This window comes from Neoarius graeffei, chromosome 5, assembly GCF_027579695.1.
Source record: "Neoarius graeffei isolate fNeoGra1 chromosome 5, fNeoGra1.pri, whole genome shotgun sequence".
Taxonomy (NCBI): domain Eukaryota; kingdom Metazoa; phylum Chordata; class Actinopteri; order Siluriformes; family Ariidae; genus Neoarius; species Neoarius graeffei.
In genome coordinates, this window is record NC_083573.1 from 32,051,279 (window position 1) to 32,066,917 (window position 15,639).

At 45.3% G+C, this 15,639-nt stretch overlaps 1 protein-coding gene across 2 annotated transcripts in view; it reads right to left on the reverse strand.

Annotated features, from left to right (window-relative positions):
- si:ch73-22o12.1 (nectin-2) overlaps positions 1-15,639 on the reverse strand; it is a 131,569-nt gene that overhangs the window by 80,226 nt on the left and 35,704 nt on the right. For both annotated transcript variants that reach the window (XM_060921552.1, XM_060921551.1), the window contains exons 2-6: positions 9,384-9,493; positions 8,927-9,176; positions 8,160-8,456; positions 7,741-7,858; positions 5,737-5,885 (exon numbers count right to left, since the gene is read on the reverse strand). In XM_060921552.1, coding sequence (XP_060777535.1) covers positions 5,737-5,885; positions 7,741-7,858; positions 8,160-8,456; positions 8,927-9,176; positions 9,384-9,493 — 924 coding nt within the window. The remainder of the gene's footprint in view (positions 1-5,736; positions 5,886-7,740; positions 7,859-8,159; positions 8,457-8,926; positions 9,177-9,383; positions 9,494-15,639) is intronic.

Here is a 15,639-nt window from a genome sequence, read left to right on the forward strand (position 1 = left end):
ATGTAAATATATTGAAAAATAGAAAAGTTAATGTGCCATTCCACCATTGGATGTATTCTTTGGCATAAAATACAATATATTTTATGACAACATGACTAGACAGAGAAATCTTTTAGCTTCAAAATGATATATCAAACAGAATTTGGCAACGACAAGTATATTAATTTTGCGACCAAAGTCACCTACCCTTTTAATTTCCGCGCGGTAGTGAAACGTGATGTCATCGGCAGGTCCCACTTCTTGTGTACCACGTCACGTGTGACGTGGCACAGATGATCAGCAATGGCGGATAGAACGCGATTTCCACTTGTCGATTGCTGTGCCGATATCCACCATCGACCGTCTCCTTTGGGCATCACTTGCTATTTTCCTTCGCTTCTTTTCCGAAGCTGACCATCGCGTTCTATCCGCCATTGCTGATAATCTGTGCCACGTCACACGTGACGTGGTACACAAGAAGGGGAACCTGCCGATGACATCACGTTTCACTACCGCGCGGAAATTAAAAGGGTAGGTGACTTTGGTCGCAAAATTAATATACTTGTCGTTGTCAAAAAATTATGTTTGATATATCATTTTGAAGCTAAAAGATTTCTCTGGCTAGTCATGTTGTCATAAAATATATTGTATTTTATGCCAAAAAAATACATCCAATGGTGGAATGGCACTTTAAGGGTGGGGGTGGGGGGGGGGACACACATTTGATCTCTGAGACCCATTTTGGACCATGTGATCCTCAGACAATATTACTGCAGTTTTCTAAAAATTAAGCAGTTTCTTCAGTCTTTGATTTGTAATATCTCAAGAACAGATAAACATTTTAATTCTGTAAAAAGTATGTTGTTCTGCATTCAATTGCAGTTTCAAGCTTTTTGGATTTAATTTTCACCTGATCTGTCTATTAGAAATAAATGACTGACTCAGCATTGATCTTGTATTGAAAATTCATTCATCTTCTGTAATTGCTTTACAATCCATCATAATCCAATACTTATCCAAAATGCAGGAATACACCTTGGATGGGACTCCAGTCCACTACAGGGCACTGTACGTACACACACACACAACTAGCGCCAAGGGGTTATACAGTAAAATAGCCCGAGGTGGAAGTTGGGAGGACACCAGAGAACCCAGATGAAATCCAAAACCCAATTAAACCAAGTTGGGGATCACAGGATCAAACCCTGAGACCCTGGAGCTCTGATCAAGGAAACACAACCCACACGCCCCCATACAGGACATACAACAGGACAAGTTTCTCAAAGCCCACTGCCATTGCATCAGACACCAAGTGGACCATTAGATCAGTATGGATATCGGTGGTATCTCGGTTCTCAAACACGATACTAGGCTGCCCATTATTCTTCTAGAACAGCCTCTCTCAACCGGGGTGCCGCGGCACCCTGGGGTGCCGTCTGGCTTCGTTAAGGGTGCTGTCAAAAAAATATATTCTAACATTGAAATAAATAAAATGAATTAAAATTCCAAAAAACGATAGTTACACTAATGCAGCTCATCGCCGCCTCATGCATCATCAAAATTTGTCTAATGGCCCCCTTTCCCATGTCACAACGTCACTGCCGGGGTCAGCGTATGGTCAGCGTGACTCTGTACATTTTATATGGGGGTGCCTTGAGAATTTGCATACTTCTGAAGGGTGCTGTGACTGAAAAAAGGTTGAGAAACGCTGTTCTAGAATAAACAGCAGAAAGACTTTTGTTTTTTGATCACTGGATAGGCAACATTATGGACATTTAATTAGTATGTTGTCCTTTTAATTGTTTTTGTCATCTATAATGAGATAAATGTGCACCATGCCAAAATTAAAACGGTAAATTGCCAAGAAGTCTCGTCATGTGCAAGATCATACTGTAAGCTAGCTAACCAAATGAACAGTGAAATCTCAGGCCTTGTGTTGGACTTAACCGTGACATTTTTCTACAGAATAATAATGATGCAGCTGCAGTCATGTTGTTCACTAGGACTGTTCTGTGCTCATTCCCAAAAGCACTGCTGCACAGAAAATCACTGTTAAATAGCAGAGCGTAGCTCTCGTTCTCTCAATTTATGATGCATTTGGGAAACTGGACTGTGCTTGTCTCTAAACTGCAGGCAAATTTCCTATTAGAGACCGTTTTAGTTTTCTGCTGGGCAGTGGGGAGCTGTTCTGAAGCGCGGTGAACAAACGAGGACAAGAACTAGGGAACGGAGCAGAACGAAGGACGAGTTAACAGCCCGCGTAGTCTGCACAGAGGAAGACTTGTAATACTTTGGAGTGTGATTTCTTTAGTAATTACACCTCTAAAAATGGTCAAAAGGGGAAGCGAACAAGAATCTGCATGGTGAAATGTTCGGGTATACTCTGCGATTACTGTCAAGTCCCTGAGTTTTAATCTGAAACAACCTCCCTCTCTTGCCTTCTCCGCCCCCCTCAGTTCTAGGGGTGACTGATGGTGTGCTTACTGAGGGAGGGCTACACATGAGGTTTGCAGCTTCTACTCTCATATGTGCGCGCTCACACACAATATCAAGCAGCAACTGCATGACAAGTTAAATCTGCTCAGGCTGACCCAAGTCACCATGGAGACAGTTGCCAGGGGTGAAAAGGGAAAAAAAAAAAAAAGGGGGGGGGGGGGGGGGGCGCTACCGACGAGGTACTGACCATTTCACGCCTGTCAACACTGTTGCACTCACCTTCTGTCACACACCTGACACGCTAAAACCACCTCCCACAACCGCAGCACGGCACTAAATCTACCTCCCTGTCACCGTTCAGCGGGTGGTCGTGTAGTCATCAGGAGAAGACACTAGGCTCTGTGTGTGTCCCTTTCTCTCGCTCTTTGTTCGGAAAGCGAGCCACCTTTTCATTTTCAGCCTACATGTTTCAACAAGGGCTGGAATTCATTTCAATTACTGAATAAATACAAGGCTCTCTGCAGCGCTCAAACAAACAGGAGACAGTTGGGGGGGGGGGGGGGGGCAAAAACACCACTCTTTGCAACAGGAACAGAATTTGTTTATTGCAGTAATGCAGGTTTAAGAGGGTCTGTTTTGTCAGTTCTTTCAGGCAGAGACACACAGACAGACAGGGAGAGAGAGAGGTTTATTTTATGCAAAACCAGACAGACATTCTGGTGCAACAGTCACACCATTTTGTCAACGTTAAACAGTTAACATGGGGGGGGGGGGGGGGATTTTCTTACTGTAGGTTTTACACACATGCCGCTTTTCCACTACCAACGCGGCTGAGTCGAGCTGAGTGGGGCTGTTGGAGTTGCATTTCGACTACAACCGCGCTGAACCGTGCTGCCTGGAAGTGGGTGGACACATTGGGTGGAGTTAACGAAAGTGGGTGGACGTCACGTGATGTCGTTCGGCGGCGCAAACAGTGACATCAGTGACCTTTTAAGCGGTAGTCTCACGACCCGGATAGTAAACAATAAACATGGAGGACATGGAGTCGTTAGTGTTGCTGGTCTTGGTGCTGTGGCTTGTTGTCACCGACAACGCCAACAGATACTGGCAAGAGCGTATAGATGAAGCGAGGCACATAAGGCTTCAGAAATTCTCGTAATTCGTAATTATTCTTCTTCTGGGTTTACGGTGTTTACAGATCCCAGCGTGCTCGCGGGGCGTGTGTGGGCATGTGAGGACACTCCTCCTCACCAATCAGTGCACAGGGGAGTGTCTCCTCACGCCCCCAGCCCCACTCGGCTCGGCTCGCTTCAGCCCTACTCCAAAACCGTGCGAGTTTTGGGTGCTGAGCAGGGCTGAAGCGAGCTGAGTCGTGCTGTTCTGAGGTAGTCAAAACGCGAGCCGTGTCGGGCTGAAGTGAGCTGAAGCGAGCTGAAAAAGGGTAGTCGAAAAGGGCCAATAGATCCATTTTCATTCATGCTGGTTGTTCTAAACGGAAGACGATGCATGCACGTTACTGACGCGTTTGCTTCTGTTGCCTTATTCAGAACTGCAAAAACCACATGCTACCGTTTTTGTTCGCGCTGCGATCGAGGATGACTGTAAAAGGATTCGTCGTCTGACTGACAGGAACTTGCCTGATCAGTCTCGAGCACAAAACAGTAAGCATTTATGACTCGGAGCTAGAAATGACAATAACTGAAAGACTCAGTGAGGAAGTGTGGACTTCAGCGTACATCTTGTCATGTCCAATGCTCAGAGTGTAAATAATGCAAGATAAACACCACTGAGCACCTGGATGGGAATTCAAAGTCCGGCCTCGCTTGGCTTTACAGCCTAATTAGCATTTCCCTGTCATCTTGCTTCCTCCCTGTTGCAGAGGAGAAGAGAGAGAGAGAGAGAGACGACGATGAGGAGGAGGAGGAGGAGGAGGAGGAGGAGGAGAGGAGGCCAGGTACTAAAGCGCCCAAGTCTGGATTTAAGAGTGCTACAGTTTGCTAAGGAGGTTTGAAATGCCATCAACTTCCTTCCTTTGTATTTCCTCCTGCTCTTGTCATTCCTTCCTCTTTCTCACGCCCGTCTTTCTCCACGATCGCTCTGCTTCCATTAGAATATTAGACTGCTGGCTTGTGAGGGAGACACTTTGTCAGGCGGACATTCGAGGTCCCCCCCCGCCCCGCGGTCTTCCAGCAAAGCAGCCTTTGCCTTTATGCTACACACCATTTACACAAGGCAGAGATGACAAATGGAGGAAGAAATAGCAGACAAGGAAAAAAAAATGGAAGTGCAAGAGAGAGAGGAAAAAAAAAAAAAGCGAAGAAGCAGCAGATAGAAGCCTCTTAAAAGAAAGACGTGTTGCTGGAGAGAGGCACATTTTCTATCATTAACTCGACCATCCCTCCTTCCTTGGTCAGCAGGAGCAGAGTGATGTTCCCCCAGCAGTAAAGTGCACTTAGGTTTTATACCGGCACACTGCTTGGTGGAAGAGGAACAGGACCAGGGGAAAAAAAAAAAAAAAAAAAGGACATGGCTGATGACAGGCGCCGAGCGCAGCACTCTGTCCCAGCCTGCTGCCATACGGAACAGCTCATACATTATACAGAGCTCTTGGCTTCAAACACCTCGATGTGTTTCAATCTCTTCAACACACACACAAAGTTTCGAAGTGAGGTTTCTTGCTCCCAGGCACCGGGAGCACCACACTGTACAACAGAGTGGACTGGCAGCTGATTGATTCCAAACAAAACGTAAAGAGAAATCATCGTGACTGGGTTATCCAGTTAGTCTAGGTGCTTCTATTGTTTGCTGCAAGAACGCTGCAATATTCTTCATATTCCTCCGACACTAGTCACCTAGGGCAACTGAGAATAAAGCTGGTCTGGAGAAGGTGTAAAAATAAATGCTTGTTAATGCGTATCAGGAGTGGGTAAGAATAAATCCGTGGATGTCGCAATTCTCTCATGGTCAGTGCAACAAAACAGATTCATTAAGGAAGAGATGACAAACATGCATGATATGAAAAGACAGACAAATAGTCAGTGCACACACACTATACATGCAACATGACAGACACAACAAACTGCCTTACACGAATACCCACAATCCCCTGGGAGAGGATGCCCAGGACACCAAGAGCATTTTGCTGCTGTTCAGCACTGTGTGTCACTTCTACAGATGAGTGGGTGTGTATGAGTGAGCGAGAAAACCCAGGATGCTGAAACCATAGACAGGAAACTTGCGTATTCACAGAGTACCTGATGTTGAGAATAGTTTGAGCGTGGCGTTTTCCTAACGTCTGTATAAGCGTGTGATCTCACTCACCCCTGACGAACACCGCGACCTGGTCCTTGCCGGTGCCGAGGGTGTTGGTTACCTCGCAGATAATCGTGGTGTTTACGTTTTCGTCCACCTTCCGTACGGTCAGTTTATTCTCAGCCACCTCCACTGAATCTGGGATAAAGCCTGAGCTCCTGTCAGGGAACATTAAAATAACATTGGCAAAAGTTTTTCCTGTTCTGTAACACAGCGTTACTGCAAGACATGGGTCAACGCTCATTAAAAAGGTACAGTACGTTTCCCTTGTGAAGTCAAACAGGTGGACGATTCTCACAGGGAAAAGTTCACTAAATCACTACTCGGCAAGAAACAGATGAACTTTGTTAAACAGAATGCCCAAGTGTTAACCTTTAGCAAGGAATTTCGTTCTATACAAGAGCGCTCCGAGAGCACAATATCCCCTGCTGGCAACTCGGCCACAACTCTGGTAAAATGTGACCAAATTTAACAAAATTGCAATATGCGTATTAACATATAACAAAGAATCCTGTCAACATCACATCCATAACGGAATTGTCACATCCATAACGCTGACTTTTCCTTCCGAAACTCTGCATGAAATACAAAATATTTTAAACAAAGATTTTTTAATATTCACCTTGGACCCCTCTATCAAATGGATATCTCCATTTCGACATTAGGTTTACGATTTCACAGAGTTTGATAAAAATGTACAGTCACCCAAGAAAAGTGATACTTTTTCTGTCACATCCATAACGCATCTTTTATTGGCGTTTTCTGGCATGCCCTAGATGTACTATGGGAATTGTTCTTGTTCTATCACTTCTCCAGTATGGTACAGCCTTAAAATATGCAACACCTGTTTAAATACTGGGAGACAATAAAACATGCACTGGGTCATTTGTTGCCATTTTGAGTTCAAGTGTCACGTCCATAACGCTGGAATTGCTCTCAAGTTTCATGAAGTTCCTCCAAAGATTGTGAGAGGAGTCGATTTCAGAAGGTGAGTACGCTTCCCAGGACAGATATCGCCACGATATCGCCTTTCAGCCAGCGGGGGATTAAAAAAAATAATAATAATGAGGGAAGTTGATTTCAGAAAGCAAGCACACCTTGATGAAATTGCCAAAAAGTACAAGTTCGTTAATAATCAAGGGCATAACTCTGGGAAAATTTGCCCAAATTAAACGAAATTTCAATCTGCATATACGTAACTGTCATATAACAAAGCCTTCTGCCAAGTTTGGTGAAATTCCGCCACTAATTGTGAGAGGAGTTGATTTCAGAAGAACGCACACCCTCACGAAATTGTCAAAGTACAAGTTATTTAATCAAGGGTCAAAACTCTGGGAAAATTTTCAAACGAAATTAAAATCGCAATCTGCGTATTACCGTCGTATAACGAGGCCTTTTGCCAAGCTTCGAGAAATTCGTCCGAAAATTGAGAGAGGAGTTGATGTCAGAAGCCGAGCACACCTTCATGAAATTGTCAGAAGGTTGTTAATCAAGGGTCACATCTCTGGTAAAATGCGACCGAATCGAACAAAATTACAATATGCGTACTAACGACGATGCCTTTTTGCCAAGTTTGGTGAAATTCATCCACAAATTGAGAGAGGAGTTGATGTCAGAAGGAAAAACACACGCTCGTGAAATTGCCAAAGTATAATTTTGTTAAACAAGGGCTGTAACTCTGGTAAAACGTGACCCAAGTTAACGAAATTACAATATGCGTATTACCGACATACAACAAAGAGTCCTGCCAAGTTTTGTGAAATTCCTCCAAAAATTGGGAGAGGAGTTGATTTCAGAAAGTGAGCGCCCTTCCAGGGATGGAAATCGCTACGACATAATCCCCCTTCGGGCCTTTTGGCCAGCAGGGGATAAAAACTGTAGAAAAGTGGTTTATGGGGCTAACGCAGGCTAACAGGACGTTATCAGACACTGAGTCTTTGAAGTGAGCTCACTGAACATCATTAGATATTAATCAGTTTTGTTATTGTGCTCGGAAAAAGTAGTCTTACTCACATTTTCCAGTTCACGCTGGAAGGAACAGGGTTCCCCTGAAACTGGCAGGTCAACACCACATTTTTCCGGCCCATGTACCAGTTATTGTCATATCCAACAATCTGCACCTTAGGAGGATCTGAGAGAGAGGGAGAGTGTTGTTTACCTGTGCCATTACAACTCTGAAACAGATTTGTGTCTGACTGTTCGCTAACTAAAATTACACAAGCAAATTTGCAACCAGTCCAGCAGCCCACACTCCAGGTTTCTGAGCCTCCCGGAGACTAAACAGGCTTTACTCTGACATTCTGTTGTATCGACAAGCTACTGCTTACGATTCACTCAAGCGTACTCTCAAGTGCCTCCATAGGCAGCAATCTGGAAATAATTAGTCTCTTGAGACTCATCCTGCTCTGCAAAAGAACGGAACATGGACGTACATTGGATCGCTAGTTTCATGGCGAAGCTCTCGGGTCTGGTCAGTGTGCGATGCGACACGATGCAGCTGATCTCCTTGCCGTTATCAGCCGGCGTGGGCGTGAGAAAGTACTCGCTACGCACCGTCACGGTGTTGTCCGAGTTGTCCGTTTTGACGGGTGCCGAGCCGTTGCCGCTCAGAGCGGTCGCCCAGGTGATGGTTGCGGGTGGACGTCCGTTGGCTGACTCGCACCGCGCTACGGCGACAGGAGACTTGCCAGCAGGCACAGTGATGGTGGAGGCCGAGTTCACGGGCTTGGCTGGGAGAAAGAGTAAATAAAGGAGGAAAGAAAAAAAAAAGCGTTTCGATCTTTATTTCACAGAGCACTTTGACAGAGGAGAGAAAGAGAGGAGGAAGGGAAGGAAGGAAACATTGAGGATTGGTTTGCTTCTTGCACAGTGCTCACTTTGTACGCACGTTCCACTTGGAGAAAGACATCAAAGGGAAAGAGAGGAGAAAAGCGATGGAGGCCGAGAAAGACAGGAGAACAGCAGCCTCTCAGCATGATAAGCAGGCAGATCAATAGCGCAAAGAAAGAGGAAAAAAAAAAAAAGAAAGAAAGACACGAGCGCTTGGTCAAGGTTACTGCCATGCTTTACACATTAACAGTGGTCTGATTGATCAGACAATATGATGCAGAAATCCAGTAACAGCCTTTAGGACAGGAGACACAACACAAAGATTTTAATACAAAAACACACACACACCCATCCCCCTCTGTTTGCTCACCTAATATGATGAGTGAGGTTACCCCCTTCTCGTTCCCGGTGGGGTATGCGGCGTACTCACAGATGTAATTCCCCTCATCGGTCAGAGCAATGTCTGTGATCTGAATAGTTGGATTTTCCAGAGAGGGGGGTTGGATCATGAAACTCACACGCCCATGTACAGGGGATGGCGGGTAACTGAGCCCGAACTCTGGATGAAATACTGCAATGTTGGTCCGAGCGCCAGAGCTCGTTTCTAAGATCCAAGACACCTACAGAGCAAAACGAGAAGACAAGGTCAAATAACCCATTAAACAGATGTCTGATAGATGATCACAGGTCACAAACAAACAGATTAAAAGAGAAAGAATTTGACGTCCCACATCACTAGAATGTCAAGTTCAGACAGAGAATATATCCAAATTGCTCTGTGCGCGTGTGTGTTATAGCCAGGCTGGAGATGGGACATGCCCTCTGACCTGAGTGAGCTGGGTCTGGCCTGGGTCAGGAAACTGACAGCGCAGAATCACCGTCTGACCCGGATAGGACACCACTTCTGGCTCCACCTTCACCTTCTGAGCCCATAAGCCTGCAGAGAGACACAGGAAGAAGCAGGGCATGAGAACCGCAAGCTGCAACACCTTTTTTTTTATTCAAAAGTGGAGTGCTATGTCGTCATACATACTATGACAATCACTGTAATGGAAAACCATTTGAAATCTAAATTATTCATCGTCCTACAGCATACTGATGGGATGCCTGCTGCGAGTCTTAGTGTGTGTGTGCACGCGTGCATGACTTTGTGGGTGTGTATATGGAGAGGAAAAGGAATGAAAAAGTAAATTCCATAAACGCAAACATCTGTTTTCCAAGAAACCCATGTGTTGACTGCATCGAATAAACTTCATGTCTGTCACCAATCTGTAGGTGTCAGAGAGAGCGCGCAAGACACAGACACCGAGAGAGAGAGCGAGACAGACACCCGGAGAGAGACAGACACACCCTGAGAGAGAGACACACACACACACACACACACACACCCCTGCCCACCTGCTGCATAGATTAATTCAGCTTTTTCTGTAAAACAATCAGTGAAAACCTCCCCTCATTATTTGGTCCAATTTCTTCCCTTCGCCACTTCCCCCAGCAAGGGGAACAACAGAAGGAGTATTCTTGCACTTCTTCAGTCACGCAGCACTTTCTAATTCAGAACAAACTTTCAGCTGCAATTTTTTCAGCAGGGTTTCAGAGATCCCAGAGGAAGAGGAGGGGAAGGGGGGAGGTGACATGCAAACGGCTTTAGTTTGTCAATTTTTGCATTAACAAAAAAAAAAAAAAAAAAAACGTACAAGAAAATAGTCACACTATGATACAAGACATTATCACTACGTTCACACTGCAGGCTGAAGTGACTCAAATCCGATTTTTTCGCCCATATGTGACCTGTATCCGATCTTTTATTGACAATATGAACGACACAGATCCGATTTTTTCAAATCTGACCCAGGCCGTTTGGATATGTGGTCCTGATTCCGATTCCTATCCGATCTTTTCATATGCGACTTCAGTCTGAACCGCCAGGTCGCATTCATCCGACTTACACGTCATCAACAAGCCACAAACGTCACTATTCTGCGCTGAAGTAGGCGGCGGGTCTCTTAAAAAAAGTTACAACGACATGGCTTTGATGTTCCTTTGAACGGAGGTTGCAGTCACTACCCCGCAGGACGCCTGAGCCAAAACCCTTGCCCTCTTCCTTCTCAACCTCCTCCTTAACATCAGGCTATTGTGCATGTTCTGGCTCCGTCGCAACAACAACTGCATCATCGCCAGGTACTCCATGCTGGCTACTGTCATACACAGGAAACTTTAGGTTACTTCCGTAAACACTGGCCATGCTCGCTGCGTGTGATGTCGTCGTATCCTGAAATGCGCATGCGGAACACTTTTAGGTCACTTTTCGTTCATACTGAGGATCACATACAAGTCGCATATATTTGTTAATGTGAACGACCTCACAAAAAAAAAAAAATCGGATTTCACAAAAAAATCGGAATTGAGCATTAAGCCTTGCAGTGTGAACGTAGTGTATGATGTACAATACACGCCACAATATTTAATAAGCGCCAACAAAATAGTGCCATCAAATAAGACTAAACACACTGAATTTATCAAGGAATAACAGGAAAGTCGATTCGAGAAGAAATGGCTTTTTTCTAAAAATCCAAATTTCAATCAGCTGCTCGTCAGAATTAAATTCTCGATTCGGATCGGTTAGAATGGGATCCGCTTTCTACAACAGCACCTCTCGCAGTAATTCCAGGTCACAAGTTTAGATCAATGCACTCGTTTCTAGTACAGCTGGTGAAGTACTCTGCGAGATGCTTATTTAACCTTTTCTGTAAGACATCTCCAGCGCTTTGTAAGAGATGCAGGAAAATCAAGATTTTCAACTTTACTGTTTCGCAGTAACATGACAAGCTTGACATTTGGGTTATTAATTAAAAAATATAACTTAAAAATGTTACACATGACTACAGAATGACAAAGTACAAAACTTCATTCATTCACAAATGCCTATGAATTGTAATCAAATGGCAAATATCTGTGGTGTAAGGAATAAACCCCTCAGCGTTCTAACTGCTTTCTGATTACTGCTATTTTCTAGAATGCCACGCCCTGTTGCGTTTTCTTCCTTATGAAATGTACTGCAACACGGCTAACAATCAGCATAAGGCCCACCTCGAATGCATCACCTCATCCTCCTCAGGTCAAGCGTGAATTAACGTGTCAACACCTAGAAAGGTGCATTAAAATTAGGATTCCGAGGTCTCGGCACAGCGCTAAACACACGTTCACGTGTAACGATCAATAGAGAATTGAGCGCTGGAGAGAAATGCAGAGAGAGAAATGCAGAGAGAGAGAGAGGGCACAGACGCTGTGTGTCATTGCTGTTCTATTTTACAGTGCCGTCATGCCTGCAGGTAACTCTCTCTCACACACACACACAGGGCATGGCTCTGATGTAAATCCCACAAACACCTTCCTGTCCTTTTCCGAGGCCTGTCACCAATCATCATGTCTTTGTCTTCTGTACGCACGCACACACACAAGGACACATCACCCATATGAACGGTGTAATGGAAGCCTAGGCTGAGTGACATTTAAATTCCTCCCTCATCCTTTCATCCCTGAGGAGCAACACGAAAGGGAAATAAGCCAAATGCAGCCGATGAGTTGAGTGGCCAAGCGACTGCGAAGAGAAAGCATGTCAGACAGGAGCCAGAGGAAAGAAGAAAAAAAACAAACATGAGTGTGTGTGGTTTGTGTGGTATGAATTCCATTTCCTTGCTATCTGCTCGCCTGCACTAGAACGACACACATGGCGTCTAGGTGCAGCGTGCCCTCTGATTTGACTCTGTGCATGTCTGCCGAGAAGAAAAAAAAAAAAGACAGTGTAATATGAGAGTCTCTCTCACGCACAAAAATGTGCAGTGAGGATGCGACAAGAGCGGCGACAGCAGAAGGCAGGCTGGTGATAAACAGCTGGACGACTGTACAGAAGAGATGCATGTTCATGTGTCTGGATTCAGATGTGTGCAAGTGTGAAAATTTATTCGAAATACATTCACACCTCCAGTGTCGGTGTGATTGTGTGAACATGAGTGTGGGTTAGATTTATTCCTGTACTTATCGCACGGCTTTGAACTTTCGTTCATTCGCACATGCCTGCACACCCAGCTTTTCATGAAGTAACTTCGGGCCCGTTTACACGAGGACGCTGTCGGGTAAAAACGACTAAATATTTTATCAGAAGTGCCTTTCGTCTACACGGGGACGGCGTTTCCGAGGCTGAAAAACGGAAAAAATTGAAAACGCCTTCCAGAGTGGATAAGTTAAAAACAGCCCCCGTTGCATATCCGTCTAAACTACCCAATACGCGAAACTCTGCTCGGATCTGCTCACGTCGGGTACGCGTTTACGTCATACATGTGTCATATACTGCACATGCCAGCCCGGGAAGTAAGAAAGTAAGTAAAAAAGTAAGAGCATGTCTGATTACATCGATCCAACGGACCTTCAAGCTGCTCTGGCAGCTTTAATAAACGTCCAGGAGTCCTTCGAACATCTATACCAAATCTGCACATATACCGTTAATGAACAGAGGCGGGTATAGTATGCTCTTACTTTTTTTACTTACTTACCATAGCCAGAGTAGTCAAAAGTTTTCGCGGCGCAGATGTGCAGATCAGACAAGACGGAAGACGTTGCGCATGCGTGCAGACATAGCGGAGGTCTTTCACAGCACCACCTAGCCGCCTGGCATGCACATCCAATTGAATTCCACACATTTATGCGTCACCGTATAGACGCAGATTTCCTCCTTGAAAACGGCCGTGTAGACGCGGAAAAAAGTGAGAACGAAAACGGACTTTTGCGTTTTTGTTTCAGACCGTCCCCGTGTAAAGTGGGCCTTCATCTCACACGGGGGGGGTCATCCATCCATTATCTCTAGCCGCTTATCCTGTCCTACAGGGTCGCAGGCAAGCTGGAGCCTATCCCAGCTGACTACGGGCGAAAGGCGGGGTACACCCTGGACAAGTCGCCAGGTCATCGCAGGGCTGACACAGACAACCATTCACACTCACATTCACACCTACGGTCAATTTAGAGTCATCAGTTAACCTAACCTGCATGTCTTTGGACTGTGGGGGAAACCCACGCGGAGAACATGCAAACTCCACACAGAAAGGCCCTCGCCGGCCCCGGGGCTCGAACCCGGACCTTCTTGCTGTGAGGAGACAGCGCTAACCACTACACCACCGTGCTGCCTGAGAAAATCACCCTCAATAATATTATTTAACAAAAACATGTGCCACTATTACAGTGCAAGATGAAGTTACTTCACCAAAAAGGCAGATTTTTTTTCCACCCCCCCCCCCCCCCCTTTTTTTAATAAAGTCTCAACAAGAAGTGCCAATAATCATGGAGGGAACTGTGTGCGTGTAATCGGTATGCTTGCATGCAATTGTGCATTTATACACACACACACACACACACACACACACCAGAAAGAGAAAAACACCCATTGTGAAGTGTGTAGCAATCAGCTGCCTGTTTACACAAGCAGAACACACTCTGGGGGGGGGGGGACGACACTACATACGTTTCCACATGACATTTGGATTTCTCTATGCAAGCTAAATTATTCATCCCTGCCCCCAGGGAGAAAAGGATGTGCATTGCAAAGGAAACAGAGCATGGGATCCATCAAAAAAAAAAAAAAAAAAAGTGTGTTTTTACTGCTGCCGTGTTCCTATACATAGTAATCGATTTTCTTCACAGCTCTCACCTCAGCTATCCTGTCAACAAAAGCAGTCAAGCTCAGTCAGCCAGTTCTGCAACATAAGGAAACTTTTTAAAATATTCTAGGCTCCTGGAAGGGGGTGTCTCTGTACGGTCTTTGGGCCTAGGAGTCTAGTAAAGCAAAAAAGGTGGTGTCTATGCTTTCCGGATGATCGGGACAGCATTACTTTCTCCATCAATCAGAGGGACACTAACCAATCAGTAGCTTCTACGAGGTCCTAGCCTTTTTCCACCAACGTGAACCAGGTGCTAGTTCTGGTCTGTTGCTCGTGCTAGTTCAGCGTTGGCTTTCCCAGCAACAGTAGCACCAAGCACAATAATGGTGGACTACACTGTCCCTTTACAAGTGTTGTTCCTATCTTTGCGAGCCTACACTGGCATCAAAACACGACTGGTCCAACACAGTCCCAAAGTTTTAATTGGTCTTGTTGGTCGCAATAATCCCACCCCCAGCATAAGTGGTTCTTGGTTCCAGACCAGCAAAGTGGAAAAGGCATCAGAGGAAGCACATTCTAGCCTGGTTGATAGTAGTCACATGATGTCCCCATTCCTTGCGCAGTGTGTTCCTGGAAAAGACCCCGGATCCACCGAGACCCTGACCAGGATAAAACGGTTACTGAAGATGACGGGAATGAAGATTTTTTTTTAAAAAACATGGTTATTATTAAGTCCATTCCTCCATTATCTGTAACCACTTATCCTGTGCAGGGTCACAGGCAAGCTGGAGCTTATCCCAGCTGGCTATGGGTGAGAGGTGGGGTACACCCTGGACAAGTCGCCAGATCACCACAGGGCTGACGCACAACCATTCACACTTGGTCAATTTAGAGCCACCAATTAGCCTAACCTGCATGTCTTTGGACTGGGGGGGAAACCGGAGCACCCGGAGGAAACCCACGTAAAACATGGGGAGAACATGCAAACTCCACACAGAAAGGCCCCCGTCGGCTGCTGGGCTTCAAACCCAGAACCTTCTCGCTGTGAGGCGACAGTGCTAACCACTACACCACTGTGCTGTGTTGGGGGATACAAATTGGCTGGAAGTTTGTACACTTCTACATCATACGTGAAATCCCCGAATGTTACACCGTTATACACACAAGATCTGTCCAAGAGTACGAGAGACCAAGTAGAATATCACATCAGAAACACAGATTACGCGATCTTGATGAATAGGTAAGGCATTAATCTGACTGATCCTCGTTTTAAAAACCTGGATCGTTTCCCAGCTGTTATTAAACCGGTTGAACTAGAGAACTGAGATTAAAATAATGTGACACATTTGTCAATCAATTAAAAAAATAAAACAAAACCCAGCTATGAAGCTTTCATTCTCGTAACGCTGTCAACGTGAGGAGGACAACAATA